A 21279-nucleotide genomic window follows, 5' to 3' on the forward strand; every position below is an offset into this window, starting at 1 on the left:
TTCAAAATTTAGATTTGAACTGGAAGCAATTTCCTATGAGGAACAAAAAGATATTTCCAAGGTATTTGAAATTCACCTATTTATTAAAATAAAATGTTATCTGGAAGGAAAAACTACTATGAGCCACAAACATTTAGGCTCAAAGAAGAGATAGCCCCAAAGCATCCCTTAAAATTGGACCTTTATCTCATTTACTAAAATACATAGTGAACTGACTGAAATTTATAAGAATTCAAACCATCCTCCCATTGATAACTGATAAATTCATAAAGGATATAAACAATTTTCAGCTGAAGAAATTGAAAACCTTTCTAATTCTATGAAAAGGTGCTCTAAATCACTATTGGTCAGAGAAATGTAAATTAAGAAAACTGAGCTACCACAACATCTGTCAGATTGGCTAAGATGACAGGAAAAGATAATGATAAATGTTGGAGGGGATGTGGGAAAACTGGGATACTAATGCATTGTTAATGTAACTGTGAAGGGATTCAACCATTCTGGAGAACAATTATGAACTATGCCCAAAGGGTTACCAAACTGTGCATACCCTTTGACCCACCAATGTCTCTACTGGGATTATATCCCAAAGAGACCTTAAAGGAGGGGAAGGGACCCACGTGTACAAAAATGTTTGTGGCAGAAACTGGAAACTGAGTGGATGCCCCATCAGTTGGAGAATGACTGAATAAGTTATGGTACATGAATGTTATGGAGAGACTTACATGAGCTGATCCTGAATGAAATGAGCAGAACCAGATCACTGTACACAGCAACAGCAATATTATAAAATGATCAATTCTGACAGACAAGGCTCTTCTCAACAATGAGATGATCGAGGCCAGTTCCAATGATCTTGTGATGAAGAGAGTCATCTACACCCAGAGAGAGGACTATGGGAATTCAGTGTGGATCACAACATAATATTGTCACTCTGTTATTTGCTTGCATTTTGTTTTCTTTTTCCTTTTTTTTCCCCCCCTTTTTGATCTGATTTTTCTGGTGCAGCATGATAAATGTGGAAATATGTAAAGAATTGCATTTAACATATATTGGATTACTTGCTGTCTAGGGGAGAGAGTGGGGGGAAAAAAGGGAAAAAATTTGGAACACAAGGTTTTGAAAGGATGAATGTTGAAAATTATCTATGCATATGCTTTGAAAATAAAAAGTTTTTTTGTTTGTTTGTTTGTTTGTTTTTTTAATGGGCCTTTAGCATCTAGAGAAGAGCATTGAACCAGAATAAGATGCTGAAAGGGAAAAAGAAATGATGGAATTTTGTAGATACTTACCACTTCTGTCAACTTCTAAATTAGTAAAAGTCAAACAATCACTAGCTCAAGATTTTGTGGAAGCCTAAAATCTATTTTTTCTCCTCCTAGAAACAAATTATGGAAATCCCATAGCAAAGTCAAGTGTCAGGAGACACCAGGAATTAGATACCAGGCATTTTAATAATTCAAATTCCAGCCTATATTTTGGGCAAGTTGGCATTGTTAATTTAACAAAATGTATGTATATTAAAGGTCCAACATAACAAATTCTCAATCACACTGTATGTGCACCTAAATCATAGAAACACAGCAAGTGATTTAGGTGTACATACAGATCCTCAGTCATATTTTTGGCATCCCACAAACCAAATACAGCACTTGATACAAAAATATGATCCAAAATCTGGACCCTAATTTTAAAGTAAAAATTTCATACTGAATTTGTTTTGTTTTGTTTTTTTAATCTGACTAGAAATAAAGATCCCAAAACTCAAATATTCAATATGATAATATGCTAGGTTGTACAGGGACTAGAACACAAGACCTGTGTTCAAATGTAGCATTAGATCCTGACTAGATGTGCGTGGCCCTGGTAAAGTCGACTTCAATTTGCTCATCTTCCCTTCAGAATAGGGTAAGATCAAAATGAGATAACTTTTAAAATGTTAAAGGACTAGGTAAGTGCTAGCTATTTTTTTCCTGACCTGGCAGAAAGTTTTCTTCTCAAAAAGTGATGACAAAGATTAACTGAATACTAAATACAGTAATATATTTCTTTCTCTCTCTCTCTCTCTCTCTCTCTCTCTCTCTCTCTCTCTCTCTCTCTCACTCACATACATACACACACACACACACACACACACACACACACACACACACACCTTGACTATAAGCCATCTATGTATCAAGATGAGATTTTTCAAAACTCAAATAATAAAATACCATTATTCTATGTGTTTGGTATTTTTTTCTTTTCCAGATGGTAATATCAAAGCACATTTTAATTTTTGAACCACTAAAATATTATAGACTTTAATCTACTTTCATTAATATAGGTTGAAGAAACATAAGTATACATCCTGAGTACAAACCTCTTAAATACCAAAATAATAATAATAACATGAAGTATGCTTGCAAATAATCTTGGGCCACCAAATCTGTATCAACTTCTTACATGTTTATTAATATCCCTTGATCCAATGCCCTCATTCTAATAATTCCCAGCTTACTGGGTTAAAAGCCACATAATCATATCAAAAATACATGAAAACCCAACCAAAAAAATAGAAACAAGATAAAATATCACACAGTAAATTTCATTTAAGTCATATGCCAATGCTTCTGTTTATAACTGTTTCAAGTAATCTATAAGTTCCCTCTTTAGTTCTCAATTAGGTATGGTCCACAATACTCATGCAATCCTGGTAAAAGCATAGTCATACTTGAAAGGAAATTAATGGAGCAGCTAGGTGGCACAGTGGATAAAGCACCAGCCCTGAAGTCGGAAAGACCTGAATTCAAATCTGCCCTCAGACACTTAACACTTCCTAATTGTGTGACTTAAAAAAGGGAAATTGATACATTGAAATTAACTGACTTTTAATAAAAATTTCCTATCAGAAATAATACTTACCTGTCTGAACATCGATAACCATTTGATGTCCACCTCTCATTCCTGGTCTGCTATCTTCTCCATCTCCTGGAATGATAAATATGTATCAACAATTGGAAAATCCTTTTACTTGATTTAAAAAAAGAACAAAAGAGTTCTTTTTATAAGCAGGTACAAACCTTTATGGAAATCGGCCCATACTGTTTCCTTAGAAGCATTCTAAAAATGAACAGTGTGCAAATAAATCAACATAAAACTGCATTACCTTGAAATTCACTGTCCAATCTAGTTTCAAAACATTATTGTCGTTAAAGGCCATTTTCTATTTATTGAAGAGCATTCTATGATACTTCAGATATGAAAGCAGCACCCCCAAAAACTTTGGTCAAATTTTCCAGTCCAAATAAAAGGAAAGATATAATGCAATTATAATTATCTCTCACTGTCTATGAACTGTCTATAATTGGGTTGCATGGATTTTTTTTAAGGGATAAAATAAGGTGAAATAAACAGGTTTTAAATTTTTCAGAACATAGTATAGTAACAATTAAAACCAAGACATTCTAAAGATAAGTGAATGATATAAAATGAGTGAAGACCTCTTATAAGAATATGGCTTCGATCTATGTCCTAATTGTGACTTGAGACTTTGCAATAACAAGTTGAGCTATAGCTATAAGGCTGCAAGTGTTTGACTGGCTGGGATAAACATTTCCCCTCCTATTTCCTTAATTTTTAATTAGCATTTAAGTACTTGATGATAAAGAGCTTGTTATTTACTAGTATTTTGTTTCTGTGATAGTTTTCCAAAGAGTGTAAGCCTAGACTCCCCTAGACAATGGGAGAAAATGTCAGGGATAAGGTAGGGTCTTCTGTGTTAGGGTCTATATAATCTTGTGGTTTGCAGTTTGTGCTTTACACTACTTTACTGACAACATCTTGGTTATTGAGATTTGCCCTTTCTTGCAACATCATAATAAATCCTTTTTTTGTTTTTTATCTTGAGAGTCTCGGATTTTAATTTGGATAAGGGTCACTGTATCACACAATAAATGTGCTTTAAAATTTCAATAATACCTTAATTTGGTGGCAAAAAAATTCACTGTTCATTTCATTTCACTCTACCACCAATTTAAAGACTATGTTTGATTTGATTAGTTTTCAAATGAAGTCACAGACGATTGCCTCATTCTGGTGTGAAGATGCCCTTGGATTCTCAAAACCTAAGCTAACAGAAAGGATATTTTGAGAGGTCTAAAAGTGGACTGACAGATAATTTTTTTCTTCAACCTCTAGAACTCATGAAGACAGTCTACTAAATCATTCAGGAACTTCAATCTGGCTAAGCAATGATGCTATAAGTTCATGATATACTTAATTAACTGAATAGTAAGATGTAAGTAAAATGTTGAACTTTGTGATTTACTGTGATTTTTATGCTCATCACTAAGCTTACTGGAAAGGTTCAACATGTTCCCTTAAATATGTCTCCCTGAGGATATCACTGGGTAGGTGAAAAGAGAGAGGAACATAAATGGAAAAGAATATGATATAAAAACAAAAGGCAGCACATTGACTGGGAAAAAGTTAAATACATTGTGATCCACAAATATAATAGAATGTTACTAGACTATAAGAAACAATAAACATAGAAAAATCAAACAAACAGGAGAAATTTTAAATGAAATAACAGAATGTACAATAAGTAGAATTAATAAGAGATAATAAAACAAGAAATAATATTTTGAAGGGACAAATATTTTTCTATTAGAAGGGTTTCTAATTTCAAGAAATGCAATTTTATACATCTGGAGGCACAATCTCTATTTTAATAAGAAGAGAGATTATAATGTCTAATGTAGCCTGACCTACATTAATTCCTAAGAAATCAGATATGTGATTGAAAAGTCAGCGACAAGTTCTATTCAAGGCTGATCATCCACAAAACCTTTTTCTTCCTCCTTTCTACTGAACAGTTTTTGAGGATTTTTCATCTCATTTGGTGAAGTAAAGAGCCAGAGAAAATAAGGAAGATAAAGCTTCAATTGATTAGTTTTTCTAACTTTGGGACAGGATTGGCAAAAAAATGACTAGAAAAAAAGGCGTAATGATTTTTTTTTTGCACTGTTGTCCATGCTACACTTATGTAGTAGGAGTCTACTATATAGTAGTCTTAAAAAAAAAAAAAAAAAAAAAAAACCCAACAACTTTTGTTTATAGCATAGGCTAAAATGAGCATATAAAATAGTATGACAATGCAGCAACAACAATCACAACAATAAATTAAATCCTTTACCAGCTTTTAAAAAAAAAAAAATTGGTTAAGCACAAAGGCGAGCGTAGTTAGTTGCCCTAACTATTTAAAATTCTACTCTTACTATTTATGTTAAAGGGCTTCCTAGTGTGGCAAAGCTGCAAAAATAGTTGCATTAAACAAAAGCATTTCAATTCTGAAATGTATGACTCACCTTTGGTGCTCTTAGGGATGATTTGACTCCACCGTGGCTTATATTCCTGCTGACTGATATATTGATTGAATAAGCCATCTGTAAGTATTTTAAAAAAAAATTCCTCTTAACTTGCTTATACTTTTGTATTATTCTTGTAGAAAAGACAGGATTTTATAAGTCTATATTAAACAAAATTGCTATTCAAGATTTTCTCCCCAGGAATACATAATATAAAACATATAACATGTCAGTCAATTTAGTGGCATATTTTCACAAAATATGTCTCATTTCATTTTCCATGCCATCCTAAATAAAATGGTACTACATCAGTTGCCATAATCATTCAGAAATGCTGCCTGAGTGGCAGCTCATATCAAACTTGGTATGCATCTCATTACTGTGACACCTGTTAGTTACAAATATGTTACCACATTTAAATTAGAAGGAAAAACACTATTATGATCAAATAGCAAAAAGATCTTCTATAGCCATTCTGAAGGGAGAAAGACACAAATGAGGCTTTGGGAAGAACAAACCCTGTTATATTTAGCTGCTAATAGAAAAAGGGGGAAAATGTGGATAATCTGAATAAATACTCTATATTGCAAGAGATATCTGGAATAAATTTTAACATAAATGTAATTTATGAATCTATGGGGATATGGAGGGCACACAATAACCTGATTGGAATATTTAATGGTAACTTCTCAGCTACCCTCCTTATTTCTAATATATTTTTTCTAAGCAGAGCATAGATTATAACCAAAAAGTATTACCACTTGTGGCAAAAAAAAAAAAAAAAAGAAAAGGAAGGAAAGAAAGAAAGAAAGAAAGAAAGAAAGAAAGAAAGAAAGAAAGAAAGAAAGAAAGAAAGAAAGAAAGAAAGAAAGAAAGAAAGAAAGAAAGAAAGAAAGAAAGAAAGAAAGAAAGAAAGAAAGAAAGAAAGAAAGAAAGAAAGAAAGAAAGAAAGAAAGAAAGAAAGAAAGAAAGAAAGAAAGAAAGAAAGAAAGAAAGAAAGAAAGAAAGAAAAAAGAAAAGAGAGAAAGAAAGAAAGAAAGAAAGAAAGAAAAAAGAAAAGAGAGAAAGAAAAGAAAAGAAAAACTTCACACATAAGGCCACACAGAGATCACTGGATTAGAAGTGGAAAAGTTCTGAGAGATCCTTTAGTCCACAAAGAAAATGAGGATCAATGAAAGGTTACAAATCTTGAGCAAATTTGCTGAACTAATAAGTTACAGAACCAAAATTTAAACTCAGATCTTGACTTCAAATTCAAAATTTCTGGTTTCTAAGTATTTTTTGTAATACTATTAATTATGCCTGTGACCTCTAAATTATTCTCCTCCGTGGCTCATGATTTCTTCAACTCTAAAATGAGGTTTATTAGGCTAGATAAATATTAGCCCCTTAAAGCTTTGAATCATGTGGAATCTAGAATTCTATATAATTTTCTAAGATAAGATAATCAATAAACATAACATTTTTTTTCTTTTTTTTTCTGAGGCTGGGGTCAAGTGACTTGCCCAGGGTCACACAGCTAGGAAGTGTTAAGTGTCTGAGACTAGATTTAAACTTGGGCCTCCTGAATTCAAGGCTGGTGCTCTATCCACTGCACCACCTAGCCGCCCCTAAACATAACATTTTAAAATGTTTAATTTATGACAAATGTGGAGTCAAGGGAAAAGGGAAGAGAAGTACAGACAGGTACCATAAAGCATAGAATCCAAGTTATCCAATACACAGGTTATTAAGCTTTTTTTGTGTCATGACCGTGTGACAGGGTGCTAAAATATAAATATAAATTAAATATAAATATAAATAAAAAAGGTGCCCCTTTTCAGAATAATATTTTCAAAGGCATGAAATAAAATATAAAGGAAATGGAATACAATTTAAAAAACACTGATTTTACCATCAATTATGGTGAAATATCAAAATATTAAAAGATAAAATCACGGACCCCAAATTAAGAACCTCTAAACTAATCCAATCCCTATTAACAACAGGGGAAAATAAAGGTGAAGGACACAGAAACAGTCAAGTAAAAGGGAAATAGAGAAGTGAATTAGAATGAGAAGAAATAAGTGAAAATGAGACAGTTATTCAAAAGTACAATTTATACCAAAAAACTAATTGCCAAGATTTCCAGATCACATGAACAAGATGGTAGACTAAGCATTTTCTTTTATTCTCATAACCTCTCAAATTTCTCCAAAAGAGAAACTACTACACCAAAAATAAAGCAATTTCAGCTATTTCCAAGGTATATGACATGGCTTCTTAAAACTTTTCAGACTTCACAATCCCTTTGACCAAGAAATTTTTATGCAACATCAGGTATATAGATATATAAAGTGGGTATACAAATCAAATATTTGCTGATAAATCATAAATTTATTTTTAAAAAATTATTTGATATACATATAACTTTTATTAATTATTAAAAATGAAAACAAGTTTGCATACTAATGAGATGGTTGTATTTGTTTGTTTTTACAAATCCCCACATTAAATTACATAACCCTATATGGCACTCAAAATCCCAAAGCAAATTTTTTTTGGTTTGTTTTTTTTTTAACTTAGGAACTAAAGCTCATCTGAGCTCACTCAGCACCCTTTCCAACCTACCCTACTAACAAGGCTGCACTAGGGAAATCTAAGAACACAACATAAGCTTACATCAAATCCTATTTCTACACCCCATCTAGGTTGTGGAAATCTACTCAGTAGCCAGTTTGGCCATAGCGCTTCAGAAGCTAAAGACTACACCCAGATACACTAGGGATACAAAGCGAAGAATTGCAGGTGCCAGAGGAAAGCAGGCTATGGGCTCTGAGTGGGACAGGTCACTAGGCGAGAAAAGAGTGCATGTAGGGAGCTGTGCAGCACTCCAACAAGCCTGAGGGAAAGAGCACAGAACCCAATTAGTGCTGCTGATGGCTGGCCAAAAATTAAATCCAAATGCAAGTATTGCCACTTGTGACAAAAAAAGTACAGCATACTCCTGAAAGAAGGCCACATATAAGTCATCAGATTAGAGTGGGAAAGGTCCTTAGAAATCCTTTAGTCCATTCCCCTCATTCAATAGGAAAAATGTCCTAGGCCCAGAGAGGGAGGAAGCTGAGACATTAATCAAAGGGAAGGAAGTCAAAAAATAAATGATAAGGAATATAAGGTGGAAAAAAGATTGAAGGTACCAAAGATTTCAGGGAAGAAGACATTTCAAAGACTTTGAATTTACAGAGAAAAATCAATGGGAAAAAGAGTTTAAGCATCTAAGAATACTGCAAAATAAAGGAAAATAAATCAACAGTTGATGAGTCAGAGGACCCTGTAGAATTTGAAAATACATAACCATGACACTATTCTGAAGTAGTTTAAAAGATAAATGAGAAGTGTGAGAGAAGAATCTATACCTTGCACAATAAAATAATAAGCAGAATAGAAAAATTTGAATCTACAATAACAAAAGCCTCACCAGAAAAACAAAAGTGAGAAAAACAAATTAGGAATTCAAATACACAGAAGAGAAGGACATTATAGAAGAAGAAAAGCAACAATAACAAAAAGAACTTTATTAAAAATAGGATCACCTCCGATCTTTCTTGTGCAGCAAGATAATTATATAAATATGTATACATATATTGTATTTAACATATATGTTAACTTATTTAACATGTATAGGACTACCTGCCGGAGAAGTTGAAACAGAAGTTTTTGCAAGGGTCAATGTTGAAAAATTACCCATGCGTATGTTTTGTATATAAAAAGCTATAATTATAAAAAAATAAATAAATAAATAAGAATGCCATGCAAGCAAAACACACTTATCTTGAAGAAAGGATGGGTATAGACAATCTATGGATCATAGATTTCCCAGAAGAACATTACAGGACAAAAACCCTTAACACCATAATGAAGAAAGCATCGAAGACCATAACCATCCAGAACTTCTGACTACCAAACTGAATTTCCAATCAAAAGAAATCAAAGATCATTTTCAGAAAACAAAACAAAACCCAATTGGACTCTGCACAGTCCAATATACAGAATCGTTAAATTTAACGATTCAATTCTGAAACAAATTCTATTAGCTTTAGGAGAAAGACCTTAAAATACAAAGGAAACAATATTTGAATAATGCAAGACTATTCCATACCTCCTAGAAAAAGTAGGAATGAAATTATATGTGCTAAAGGGCACAGGAGCTCACAGTCTAGGTTGCCTTACCCTGTAAATTTGGACAAAAAGTGGATATTCAATAAAAAAGAGATTAAAGCATTTTTAGAAAGAAATCAGAACCCCAAATAACAAATGCAAGAGGACGGAACAGATCGGTAAGAGTGCTTAAATGTAAAGGACAGTAGAAGAGAGGAGGGAAGAGATATGAAGGTGGAAATTTGGAAGAAGTAACAATAAAGACACAGACAAAGGACATTATGGGCAGAATCTACTATCATCCTGCCTCTCAGTGAGCACTTTTTTGGAGGGGAGGTACAATATGATCTGGGAGAGTATGTGAAAGGTATGGAAAAGAGTAGGGGGATAGAGGAGTGAGAGGTGTCATGAGAAGGTGATCTCTGTGGTCAACTGAAGTAAGTAGGGGAGAAAGACTAAGGCCAGTTACGAATGGGAGGTGATGGAAAAAAAAAAATCAGAGAAAAGGAAGAAATCAGATGATTATATGGGTCATGAATGAGAGAATGAGCCTCTAGAATAAATAGAAAGAAAAGATAAATAAAATAAAAGAAATTCTTATTGAAAAGGGGCACAAAAAATTTAAATAAAATACCAATGGAAAAGATTGACAAGTAGTAGAAGAAGAAATGGGAAATATCAGATTTTATATTCTTGGATTCTTCAATCTTGAATCGCTTGTCCTTGAAAGGAAAGCTAAGGCAAATCTAGACAGTATACTAAAAAGGAGAGATATCACCTTGTCAATAAAGATGCATATAATCAAAGCTATGGTTTTTCCAGTACTAATATATGACTATGAGATTTGGATTATAAGGAAAATTGAGTGGCACAGAATCAACATTTTCAAGTTGTGGTGCTAGAAAGCTTTTTTGAAAATCCCTTGGAGAGCGAGGAGACTAAATCAGTCAATATTCAAAGAAATTAATTAAGGCCTATCACCAGAAGATAAAATACTGAAGTTGAATTCTTTGGCCATATAATGAGAAAAGATAATCCATTGGAAAAGCCCTTGATGTTGGGAAAAACTAAAGGTAAAAGGAAAAGGGACAGATGAGGATGAAATAATGTCATGAAACAACAAATATAAACTTGGACAGACTTCAAGATAGTGGGGGGAAAGAAGGGCCTGGTGTGCGATAGTCTATGGGGTTAAGAATAGTCAGATACAACTGATGGACTAAACAACAATAAAAAGGACTAGTTGAAAGGAGAAAAAAGGGGAATCTATTTGACTGAGAAGAAAAAAAAAGAAGGAGAAGATATATAGCTAGATAAAAGTAAGACTAATATAAAGGAAAAGAGGTAACAAGCAAGAAGAGGAAATAAGAGATAAGGGGAAAGAGGCAATGAGGACAAGGCTACTTTAAAAAAAAAATTAAAGTGAAGTAACATATCGATTTTTATTTTAGTTTAGGGTTTGCAAGAGAAGAGAGGAGAAAATCATAATTTGAAAATAACTAGCTGCCACCCATGGCTACACCAGTTTGAACACATTATCTTGGGGGAGGGAGATAGGGAACTGGAAACAAACCACAAGGTAAGAAGACGTGAATTCAAAATCTGGCCTCAGACACACTGACCTCTCCCACTATCAGTTTCTTTATCTATAAAACGGAACTAATAATAGCATCTACTTTCTAGATAGGAGGATCAAATGAGATAACATTTTTGAAGTTCCTGTAAAACTTAAAGTAGTAAAGAAATGCTTATTAATTGCTTTGTTGTTATTAATAATCTATAATTCATGTCAATCAGCAATAAGGTCAGGTCTATGAGCCGTACTTCCAGTCTAAATAAGAAAAGGAGATCCAATTCCTACCCAGACCATTTCCATCTTCATCAAAAAATTATCTGGAAAACAGGTGAAGGAAACATAATTTTAAAGCTGTTGGATTCCCTCTAAACCATGATTAAAAAAAAAAAAAAAAAAAAAGTCCTGAACTATCTTTCAAGAAATCATAAATTTCTAGAGCTATCAGAAACAGAAAATAAAAAAAGATACAAATAATTCACTAGCAACCTCCAAGAAAAAGGCCCTAAAGAAAAAAATCCCTAGAATGCAATTGCCAAAATTCAGAACTCCCATGTCAAAGGACAAAATACTGCAAGCACCCAGAAAATAGCAACTAAAATTCCAAAGGACCAAAATCATGATCACACAAGATCTGGCAGCTTCTACAATAAAAGAGAGGAGATCTGAGAATACAGTAAGGCAAAAGAAAGAGGCTTCCAGTCAAGAATAATTTATATTGTACACATGACCTGAAGTAGATGTATGTATATGTATATGTGTGTGTATGTGTACACATATATATTCTTCCCTCTTTGAACCAGTTCAAATGAGAATGAGGCTTGAGCATTGTACTGCCCTCTTCTCACTGTAAAAGTTATACCTTCCATACCTCTTTTATGTGAGAATTTCAATTTGATGTCATTTTAAAGTTGTTTATTTATAGTAGAATAGTAGAACTGTGCTAGAGTGCTCCCTTAACTCTACCATATTGTGTCCTTTTCAAGCAGAATATTTTTGGAATTTATTATTTAATCTTTTTTTAAGATTATGAAGATGTATGAAATACTCATAATTTTGTGCAAATACCTCATGTTCTGCTATAGATATAGAAAGTGTTTTGTTTTTTAAGCATTTAAGTTCAAAATTTTTAAAAAACATGTTCTATAAGAAATAAACAGCAGGATAGTTTCACAAAGGTCTGGAGAAACTTACATGAATTGATACTAAGTGAAATGAATAGAACCAATAGAACAGTGCACACAGCAACAAGAAGACTATATGTGATCAACTCTATGGACTTGGCTCTTTTCAACAATGAGGTGATTCAGGCCAATTCCAATACACTTGTAATGGAAAGAACCATCTATATCCAGAAAGAGGAATATGGATCACAACTCAGTATTTACACCTTTTTTGTGGTTGTTTGCTTGGTTTTTTCCTCTCATGTTTTCCCTTTTTGAACTAATTTTTCTTGTGCATCAAGATAAATGTCAAAATATGTATAGAAGAACTTTGTTTAATTTATAATAGATTACTTGCTATCTAGGGGAGAAGAATGGGGAGAAGGAAGAGAAAAATTGGGAGCATAAGGTTTTATAAGAGTAAATGTTGAAAACTATCTTTGCATGTATTTTGAAAATAAAAAAGCTATTATTAAAATTGTTTCTAATTTTAAAAAATACAATAATAATATTTTAAAAATACAAAACATCTTATGAGCCCATAAATTCTTATTATTACCTTTTGCAATAATAATTATTTGATTCACCATTGCTGACACTTTTTGTCCTCATATTTCTTAATGTAATTAGGCAAAATCTTAAACTTTTTGGAGATTTATTTCTAAATAAAATAGTGTATACAGTTTATGAGGGAGAATGGAGTCTGAGAGGCTTATATAACCAGAATAACACCTTATAAGTCAAGTCAAAATAAAAGTTAAATATATTGTATTTAATTTATTCTCTAACATATTTAACATGTATTGATCAACCTGCCATCTGGGGGGTGGGATAGGAAGGAGGGGAAAAATAGAACAAATGGTTTGGCAATTGTCAATGTTGTAAAATTACCCATGCAAATATCTGGTAAATAAAAACTATTAGATATGAAAAAAAAAAAAACAAATAAAAGTTAAATCAGATACAAATCACTGCATTGAGATTCTCAATTCAAATGTCATGCAATTAAACCTGAAAATTTTAATCAAAACTATCTTTTCTCCTTGCCTCTTCAATCACACAGTGCTACTTTTCCTTTCAAATATCTCTCAATAAACCCCAAATTATTTAATTTATATTCACCATGCAATGAGTCCTTAAAATTTCACAAAAATTTTCCTAACCTATAAAGTGGCAAATTTCACTGCCTCCAAAATAAGCTGATAATAATGGATCGTGTTTAATGAAGGATGGAAACAAGCATTAATTAAGCACTTCTTATGTGTCAAGCAGTGTACTACCCACTTTAACTTGTTAAGAGTCATAAACCTAGTAAATGTGTGAGGCCAAATTTGAACTTAAATCTTCTAGGCACAGGCCTTTATTTAAACTTCTATGGTACTAAAGCTTCCAGTAGTAAGGGCCATATCTGTTTGTTTCTTAATGATATTGAATTTTTAAAGTTTTTTTTTTTTTTTTTTTACTGGAATTAGGAGAAAAAAAATCAGAATAACTTGTTGCATTCCAAAAGTATGTTGAACCTTTTTGAATTCTACAATAATTTGCAATTAAATAATATGATACAGAATTGATTAAGTGAGAGAAATTATAACATTTCTAGAATAATATGTAAAAAGGATTCTTTACTGAGAGATTCTTTACTCTACTTTACTCTTTACTGAGAGATTCTTTACTCTACCAGTGTCCCTACTCTCCTAGAAAGTTTAGACAGGGCTGTCACAAGGAAGGTTGTACTGTCATATAAGAATGTATTCTTGTCTACTCTATAAATTAGTGAATTTCAGTCCTTCTGCACAGGTATAAATACTCCAGTAAAGGGAGCAAACCTGCAGGTCATTCAATTCTGGATTGTCTAAAGCAATACCAAGCACTTTTCAACTGGCAGACTCACTACATACTATGGGAATACTTCATAATGGAGTGTTGATCAGTTAATAGTGTAACTTTCCCTTGATTCTACATTATTTGAAATAAATTTGAAACTACAAATATGAATGCCTCACTTCCTGTAATTTTAGATGAGCCATGAATCTATAACCAGGAAGATGAGAACAAATGTTAAGTAAAATAGACTGGCAAGACCAAGATTTTTGCTATACAACAACTATAAGTCCTCCAATGAGATGAAAAGGCATGGATAAGTAGCAATCTTTGCTACCAGAGACAGCACTCATATCAAGACTAGTGATCTACTGAATTAAGGGAGTACAATAAAAGATAATTAATCCAGTATTTAATTAACTGAGGCCAACCAGCATTTTCAATCACCTAAAAGTTGAACAATTAACAGTTTTGTATAGTAATGACCTTGAGATATCAAAAGTCACATGAGGAAAAAAAAAATCAAAGATAAACACTAAAATTAATGTGAATGTCAATTTAAAATGTAGGAATTTTTTTTTGGTTTTGTAATTAAATTATTTTTTAATCAAATATATATATGCAGCTAGGTAGTGCAGTAGATAAAAGTAACAGGCCTGGATTCAGGATGATCTAAGCTTAAATTTGGCCTCAGACATTTACTATGTGAGCATGGGCAAGTGACTTAAATCTATTTTGCCTCAGATTCCACATTTGTAAAATGTATTAGAGTATTTTTGCCAAGAAAATCCCAAATGAGGTCACAAAGAGTCAGTCATGATTGAAATGACTGAACAATATATAGAATAATTCTCCCTATTACTCAGAATATCCAAGTCTTAAATCAACCATTAGTGTAGTTTACCATCTGTGCTAAGACAGCTTGACAATTTCAAAGTCTGCCCTACTTACTAGAATTGGCAGGTTATAGTCAGAATTAACAATAGAAAGTCAAATATGCCCAAAGGTATTACATTTAACCTTGCAGAGATATTTTTCTACAACTTAAAATATAAAACACAGCAAAACTAAAAACATTAGGCTTTATGATAAATGCAAATTAATAAATCAACAATTTTAGAGCTCTTTGAATGAAATAAGACTGACCTATCTATGGGTAATAAAGGTTGCCAAGTACTTAGGACTATAGGCATTACTGATGCTTTTGCTTTTTGAAAGAAAATATTTTCTTCTCTGGCCACAAGACTGACATTTCCTTTGAGTTATATTATATTATCAAGTTTCTTGCATTAAACTATTCATAAAACACTCACTTCAAATAAAACATATTTCTAATGCATAATGGAAATTTGACAAGTCACACACCATTTAACATGTATTATTTGAAGAAAAAGAATTTCATTATTTTCTTTTCCTGAAATGAGTTTTAGTGTCTTCTCCAGATTGAGGAACTTTAAAAAACCACCTAGCTGCCCTTATGAGGGACATTTATTTAAACAATACAGCAATCTTCAGCTATTTGAATGTAGTTATTTTCAAATCTAGATATAACTCTTACTTTAACAATGCTAACTCTGGAGTCAGAAAAAATGGGTTATAATTCAGTCTTGCTACCTATTACGAGTATGGTTTTGTCAGAAAGTTATTCAATCTCTGGGTCTTGGTTTCCTATAAAATGAGGCAAATAGACTAAAAGACTTCCAAAACCTCTCTTCTATGTTCTATGATCCCAAGGTTGGACAATGGATTACATTTAAATATTATCCTTTTTTGATTACCTGCACTTTTTTTGATACCTACATTATGAGCCTTAGGAAATGTTTTTTTGATTGAAACATGTGAAAGCTTCCAGATGTTTTATCTAGAATATTTGGGCTTTTTATGCAAAGCAATATTCTCTGAGTCTTCAAAACTAGAACAAATGTGAGACAAATCATATCATAACCTAAGAAGAAAATATAACTTCTGCCTTATATTAGATTATACCTATCAAAACATGAAAATTTTCTTCCTCTGGGTCTTTGATTTCTTTTTTATAATGCTTCCTTTCTTTTCTGGAACTATCTTGGATACTAAAAACATTTTCATCAACTGGGAGAAATTCCCTATTTCGCCTCCTCCTATTTGAATAGGCCACAAGAAACTTTAAGAAACCTATTCAATCTATCCATGAAAGAACCCTCTATTTTTGGAGAAAGTATGGCTCAGTATAATCAGTAAAGATTTGAGAGTGTAATGTTAATAAATTTGGGTCCTAGCTCTGTTGTTAAAAATTATATTAAGTCATTTAACTACCTCAAAGGAAAACTCCTATGAGGCTTTGTTAATAACAACAATGTTATTCTGTAAATAAAAATAATCTCTAATCTACTTAGAGATACAATTTTGTGCTCTGGGACTGTGACCAGGGCCCCCACTCCCTTCTGGTCTGTTAGTACTCCTCCTTGTTGCCTTTTGCCAGGAGAACTTGGTTTATCAAATAAGGCTGAATAAACATTAAATGAAGAGGATCAGATATGGGGCAGAATGGATTTTAGTTAGCTGCTTCTAATAAAACAATACTAGTTATAGACCTTCTTTTCAGATAGACTAAAAGGAAAACAGAACAGCAAATACACATTACAAATTTAGCAAACAGAAAATCCTGAGCTTTCTTCCTTGAAGAGAGTTTGCTTCATACAAATCAACATTTATTTTTACAAAGAGAATGTTTTAGGTGTAGACCTGCAGAGGGGGCAGTGCCAAGATGGCAGAGAAAAGGCCTCAGGGACTTATTTGAACTCTTCCAAATTCTCCCCAAAAAACTTTTACAATATTGCCTGAAAACAAATTCTGAAACAGCAGAAATCACAAAAGGTTGGAGCAAAACAATTTTCCAACCCAAGACAACTTAGAAAAATGGTAGAAAGGTCTGACAGTGAAATACTATCCATGCAGAATGGACCTCAACAAACCAGCAGTAGACACCATTGGCAGGATTTTATTGCACTGTCCATCCTCAGATCTGGGTTATAGCCCCAGGACAAGGAGGAGTACTAACAGACCAGAAGGGAGTGAGGGCCCTGGTCACAGTCCCAGAGCACAAAATTGTATTTGTGATCACTCATAGACTAGAGAACAGGCTATGAGAGTAATAAACACATCTTAGATCATACCACCTTAGAAGAAATGAAAACTTAAAAACCCCAATACTAGTTTTGAAAAAAATTGAAGAAAAATCATAAAGCATGGGAAAATGTATCCACCATCCTGAAGGCAGATACCCACTTTAGCATAGAGTTAAAAGTGAAAAAAAATATATACATATACATATATACACACACATACATACATACATTTGACTAGATTAGATTAGAAGGGAAGCAGAGAGCTGGGGAAACAATTTTACAGCCAGTGTTTCTGATAAATTTCTAAAATAGAGAACTGACTCATTCAAAAGAATACAAGCCATCCCTCAAATGGATAACGGTGTAGGATATGAACAATTTTGAAATGAAGATATTAAAGCAATTTCTAATCATGTGAAAAAAATGCTCTAAATCACTATTGATTAGAAAAATGCAAATTAAAATAACTCAAGTACCATCCTGTCATGGGCCAGAACTTGAAACAAGATACTAAGTGGAACTGAGGAGATAATGGTTAAATCTAGTTTAGCATTGATTTAATCCTACAACAAATAATGGTTTCCTAGTGATATAATGATAGGTGTATACTCAGTGTGGGGCATAGGGAAGCTCTCATGACCAGAGAAGACAAGCACATTAAAAGCTCTCAAAGCTCTCAGAGGCTGAGACAGATTCATTCCATCTTCCACCTTTGTGGTAGCTGGAGGCTAAAGCACAAACCTTTGGATTCAGAGAGATTCAGAGGGCAGAGAACACAGGCAAGAGCTCAAGCTTTTGGAACCAAGGAGAGAGGTAAGCCTCTAAGAAAACTAGCTGAGCCCCAAATGAAGGAGATAGGACTTTGATGGAGACAATAAAGGATTTGGACTTTAACTCCCAGCTACTCTTGTGGTGATTACTGAACTGAAATGAAGGCTGCTCCCAAGAACCCAGAGACCCCAAGAAAAACCGAATACGAGAACATTACATTTTGGCATCCAAACGTGGAACAAAAATGTAATATTCTCTTCATCTGTGACCCAGAAATTAAGGTAAGTACAAAAAGGAAACTTTGTAAGTGGCTAAAGTAGTATTCCAGTTAAAATGGGACAAATGTTTAGAAAGGAGATTTCTCCACTGCAAGGAAAATTTGTCAAAAGCTTGGTTAAACAAGGTTTAATTGTAACTTGGGAGAAGATCATTGAACTTTTAGAAACATTACAATACACATCTCTTTGGTTCTCTAAGGAAAAAGAATTAAAACCAGACAAGTGGAAATTAGGAGAGCTACTACAATGTGAATACTACATTGATAATGGACTTGACTCAATTTCCAAAGAAATACTTTATAGATATAATTTAATAAAATTGGCTTTAGTAAATTACATAAATATTAGAATATGGAAAAAGAAGAAAGTTCAAGAAGGGGAGGATCCAGATAAACTAGGTAAAAAGGATGAAGAATCAGATAAGAATGGAGTTAAGTACAATTCTGAGTGTGGTGCTTCACAGCAGGAGAAATTAGGGCATTCCCCATTCCCTGACCCACTTCCCTCAATTAGCCCTTCATGGGTGGAGGGAGAAGGGGGAGAGGCAGTAACACAATTGGCACCACCTATGAAGCAGCCTATAACAAGATTACAAAAGGCACTGGTTAAGGCTAAAAAAGGACAGGATATATCTGACTTAATAAATGCATACCCTGTGATTTAAAAGCTTGACTTTTCAGGTAAACAAAGGAGAAGATATATTCCTTTTGATCTGGAAAAAGGGTTACACTCTTTATGGGGCTACATCATCTTAAGTTAAGATGTTACTAGAGAATTTGGCTTATGAAATCCTAATGCTGAATGATTAGAAATCCTTAGCAAGGACATTTTAATACTGGACAAAATTTGTTGTGGCTTTCAGGGTATAGTGAACTGTGTAGGATACAAGCCCAATGAAATAGGCAAACTAGAGTTAATATACAGATCACCTTTGACCAACTATAAAGTGAAGGTCAGTATGCAGATAATTTAGCACAGATTAATTACCCCATAGCAGTGTATAAGCAAATTGCTACTGCTGTAATAAAAGCATGGGGTTCCCTCCCAGAAAAAGATTGAGAGGAAGACTTCACAAAAATAGAGCAAGGTCCCAGTGAACCCTTTGTGGATTTTGTGGGACGTCTGCAAACAGCTGTCACAAGAACCATGGAGAAAATGCAGCTACAAGAATAATGATCAGACAACTGGCTAAGGAAAATATTAATGAGGTTTGCAGAAGAATTATATGGGGACTACACAAAGACGCTCCTTTAGAGGAGATCATGACACTGTGCTGCAGTGGGGACAAATGTTTATTAAACCCAAACTATGATAAACATGGGAAGACAGGGTCCCTCTTGGCAAGGGACTTCTAGAGAGACTCCAATGTTTTCAATGTGGAAAAGTTGGACATCTGAAAGTTCAATGTAGGCAAAGAGACAGAGTGAGAGGACAGAGTGAGAGAATAAGACCTAAAACCCTATGTCCAAAATGCAACTGAGGTTTCTACTGGATCTCAGAATGTAGATTGACCCAGGGAAATAAGAGGTGGAGCCCAGATCCAAAATATCAATCAAAATACAAGTGGCACATGATGGCAGCAGAGGTTCTATCTTTAGATAGAAGTTCAGGACTCTGATGTGATCAATCAGTAAAAAAGCAATCAGATGGGAGAAAGATTACATGATCAATCAGCAGAAAGGTGATCAGAGAGCAGAAAGGGATTACAATTGGAAAGAATATAAGCTATTGAGTTAAAAAGCCCAATAGAAGGGCAGTGTCCAGTGCAAGCAGCTCTAATGTAATTGCCAGATGATGAGGAAAGATTTAGAAAGTGGTAAATAGAAGGAACTAGATAGGTTAACTGCTTAGGAGAAAGGGTTTGCTTGTATCTTTACAGATAAAGAAGGAATCAAGATGGATGTCAACAAGCACCTGGAGAGAGAGAGAAGATAAAAATTTCGAAACAAAGGAGTCGACCTAAAAAAAAAAATCTGACACTGAAAGAGCATGGCTGATAATGAGACTGTTGCAGAACTTCAAAACCAGCAGGAACCATTGGATGTCCTGAAATAAAAAATTGTTGATAAGATTGTTGCAGAATTTCAAAATCTTCAGGAATCATTGGATTCTCTAACATATGATGAGACTATTGCAGGACTTCAAACTTGCAGGAATCACTGGATTCCTTACACACATGAATAGATTCCTTTTGGACTATTTCTAGGACTTATGGACATATATAATTCCTCATGTTGATCCATGTTATTTGTCACATCACTACTATCCTGTGTTACTATGTGCTTATGTAATTTATGTAATTATATGTAATTCCTCCCATATTGATGGATTTATGTATACCTATTTCAAGTGAGACTCTTCAGAAACCCACTAATCTGATTTGATTCTCAACCCACTAATCTGATTTGATTCTCCATTTCCTTTGGTGTTTTCATCTCCCTTTCTGAGACATCAGGGAGACCATGATCAACTTTTATGGTGTTTTTACCCCTTTTTTGAACAATCAGGGATCACCTTTTTTGGGGTTCTCACCTCCTTGAGAAGTCAGGTAGGTCATGACCATCTATGTTCTAAAAACAAAACAAAGCGGGAGATGTTAAGGGACAGAACTTGAAACAAGGCACTAAGTGGAATTGAGGAGACAATAGTTAAATCCAGTTAAGCATTGATTTAATCCTACAAGAAATAATGCTTTCCTACTGATATTAGATGTATACTCAGTGTGGAACATATAAGCAGGGACTAAGAGCCATAGAGGGGAAGCTCTCATTGCCAGAGGAGATAAGCACATTAGAAGCTCTCAGAGGCTGAGACAAATTCATTCCATTTTCCACCTTTGTGGTGGCTGGGGGTTGAAGCACAAACCTTTGGATCGGAGAGATTTGGAGAGATTCAGAGGACAGAGAAGACAGGCGAGAGCTCAAGCTCTCAGAACCAAGGAAAGAGGTAGGCCTTTAAAGAACATTACACCATCCAATCAATCCCTCTTCGATTGGCTAAGATGACCAGAAAAGATCATAATAAATATTAGAGGGGATGTGAGAAAACTGGGACACTGATGCATTGTTGGTG

General features: G+C 33.7%; 1 protein-coding gene across 4 annotated transcripts in view; it reads right to left on the reverse strand.

Moving 5' to 3' along the window:
• The window catches only part of MKLN1 (muskelin 1), a 215949-nt gene that overhangs the window by 95343 nt on the left and 99327 nt on the right, over positions 1-21279 (reverse strand). For all 4 annotated transcript variants that reach the window (XR_012482324.1, XM_074267933.1, XM_074267932.1 and 1 more), the window contains 2 exons: positions 5355-5432; positions 2908-2973 (listed from right to left, as the gene is read on the reverse strand). Coding sequence is in view for 3 of the 4 variants with exons in the window: in XM_074267933.1 (XP_074124034.1) it covers positions 2908-2973; positions 5355-5432 (144 nt within the window). In the remaining variant the exon portion in view is untranslated. The remainder of the gene's footprint in view (positions 1-2907; positions 2974-5354; positions 5433-21279) is intronic.

The sequence above is a fragment of the Sminthopsis crassicaudata genome, chromosome 5 (assembly GCF_048593235.1).
Source record: "Sminthopsis crassicaudata isolate SCR6 chromosome 5, ASM4859323v1, whole genome shotgun sequence".
Classification (NCBI taxonomy): domain Eukaryota; kingdom Metazoa; phylum Chordata; class Mammalia; order Dasyuromorphia; family Dasyuridae; genus Sminthopsis; species Sminthopsis crassicaudata.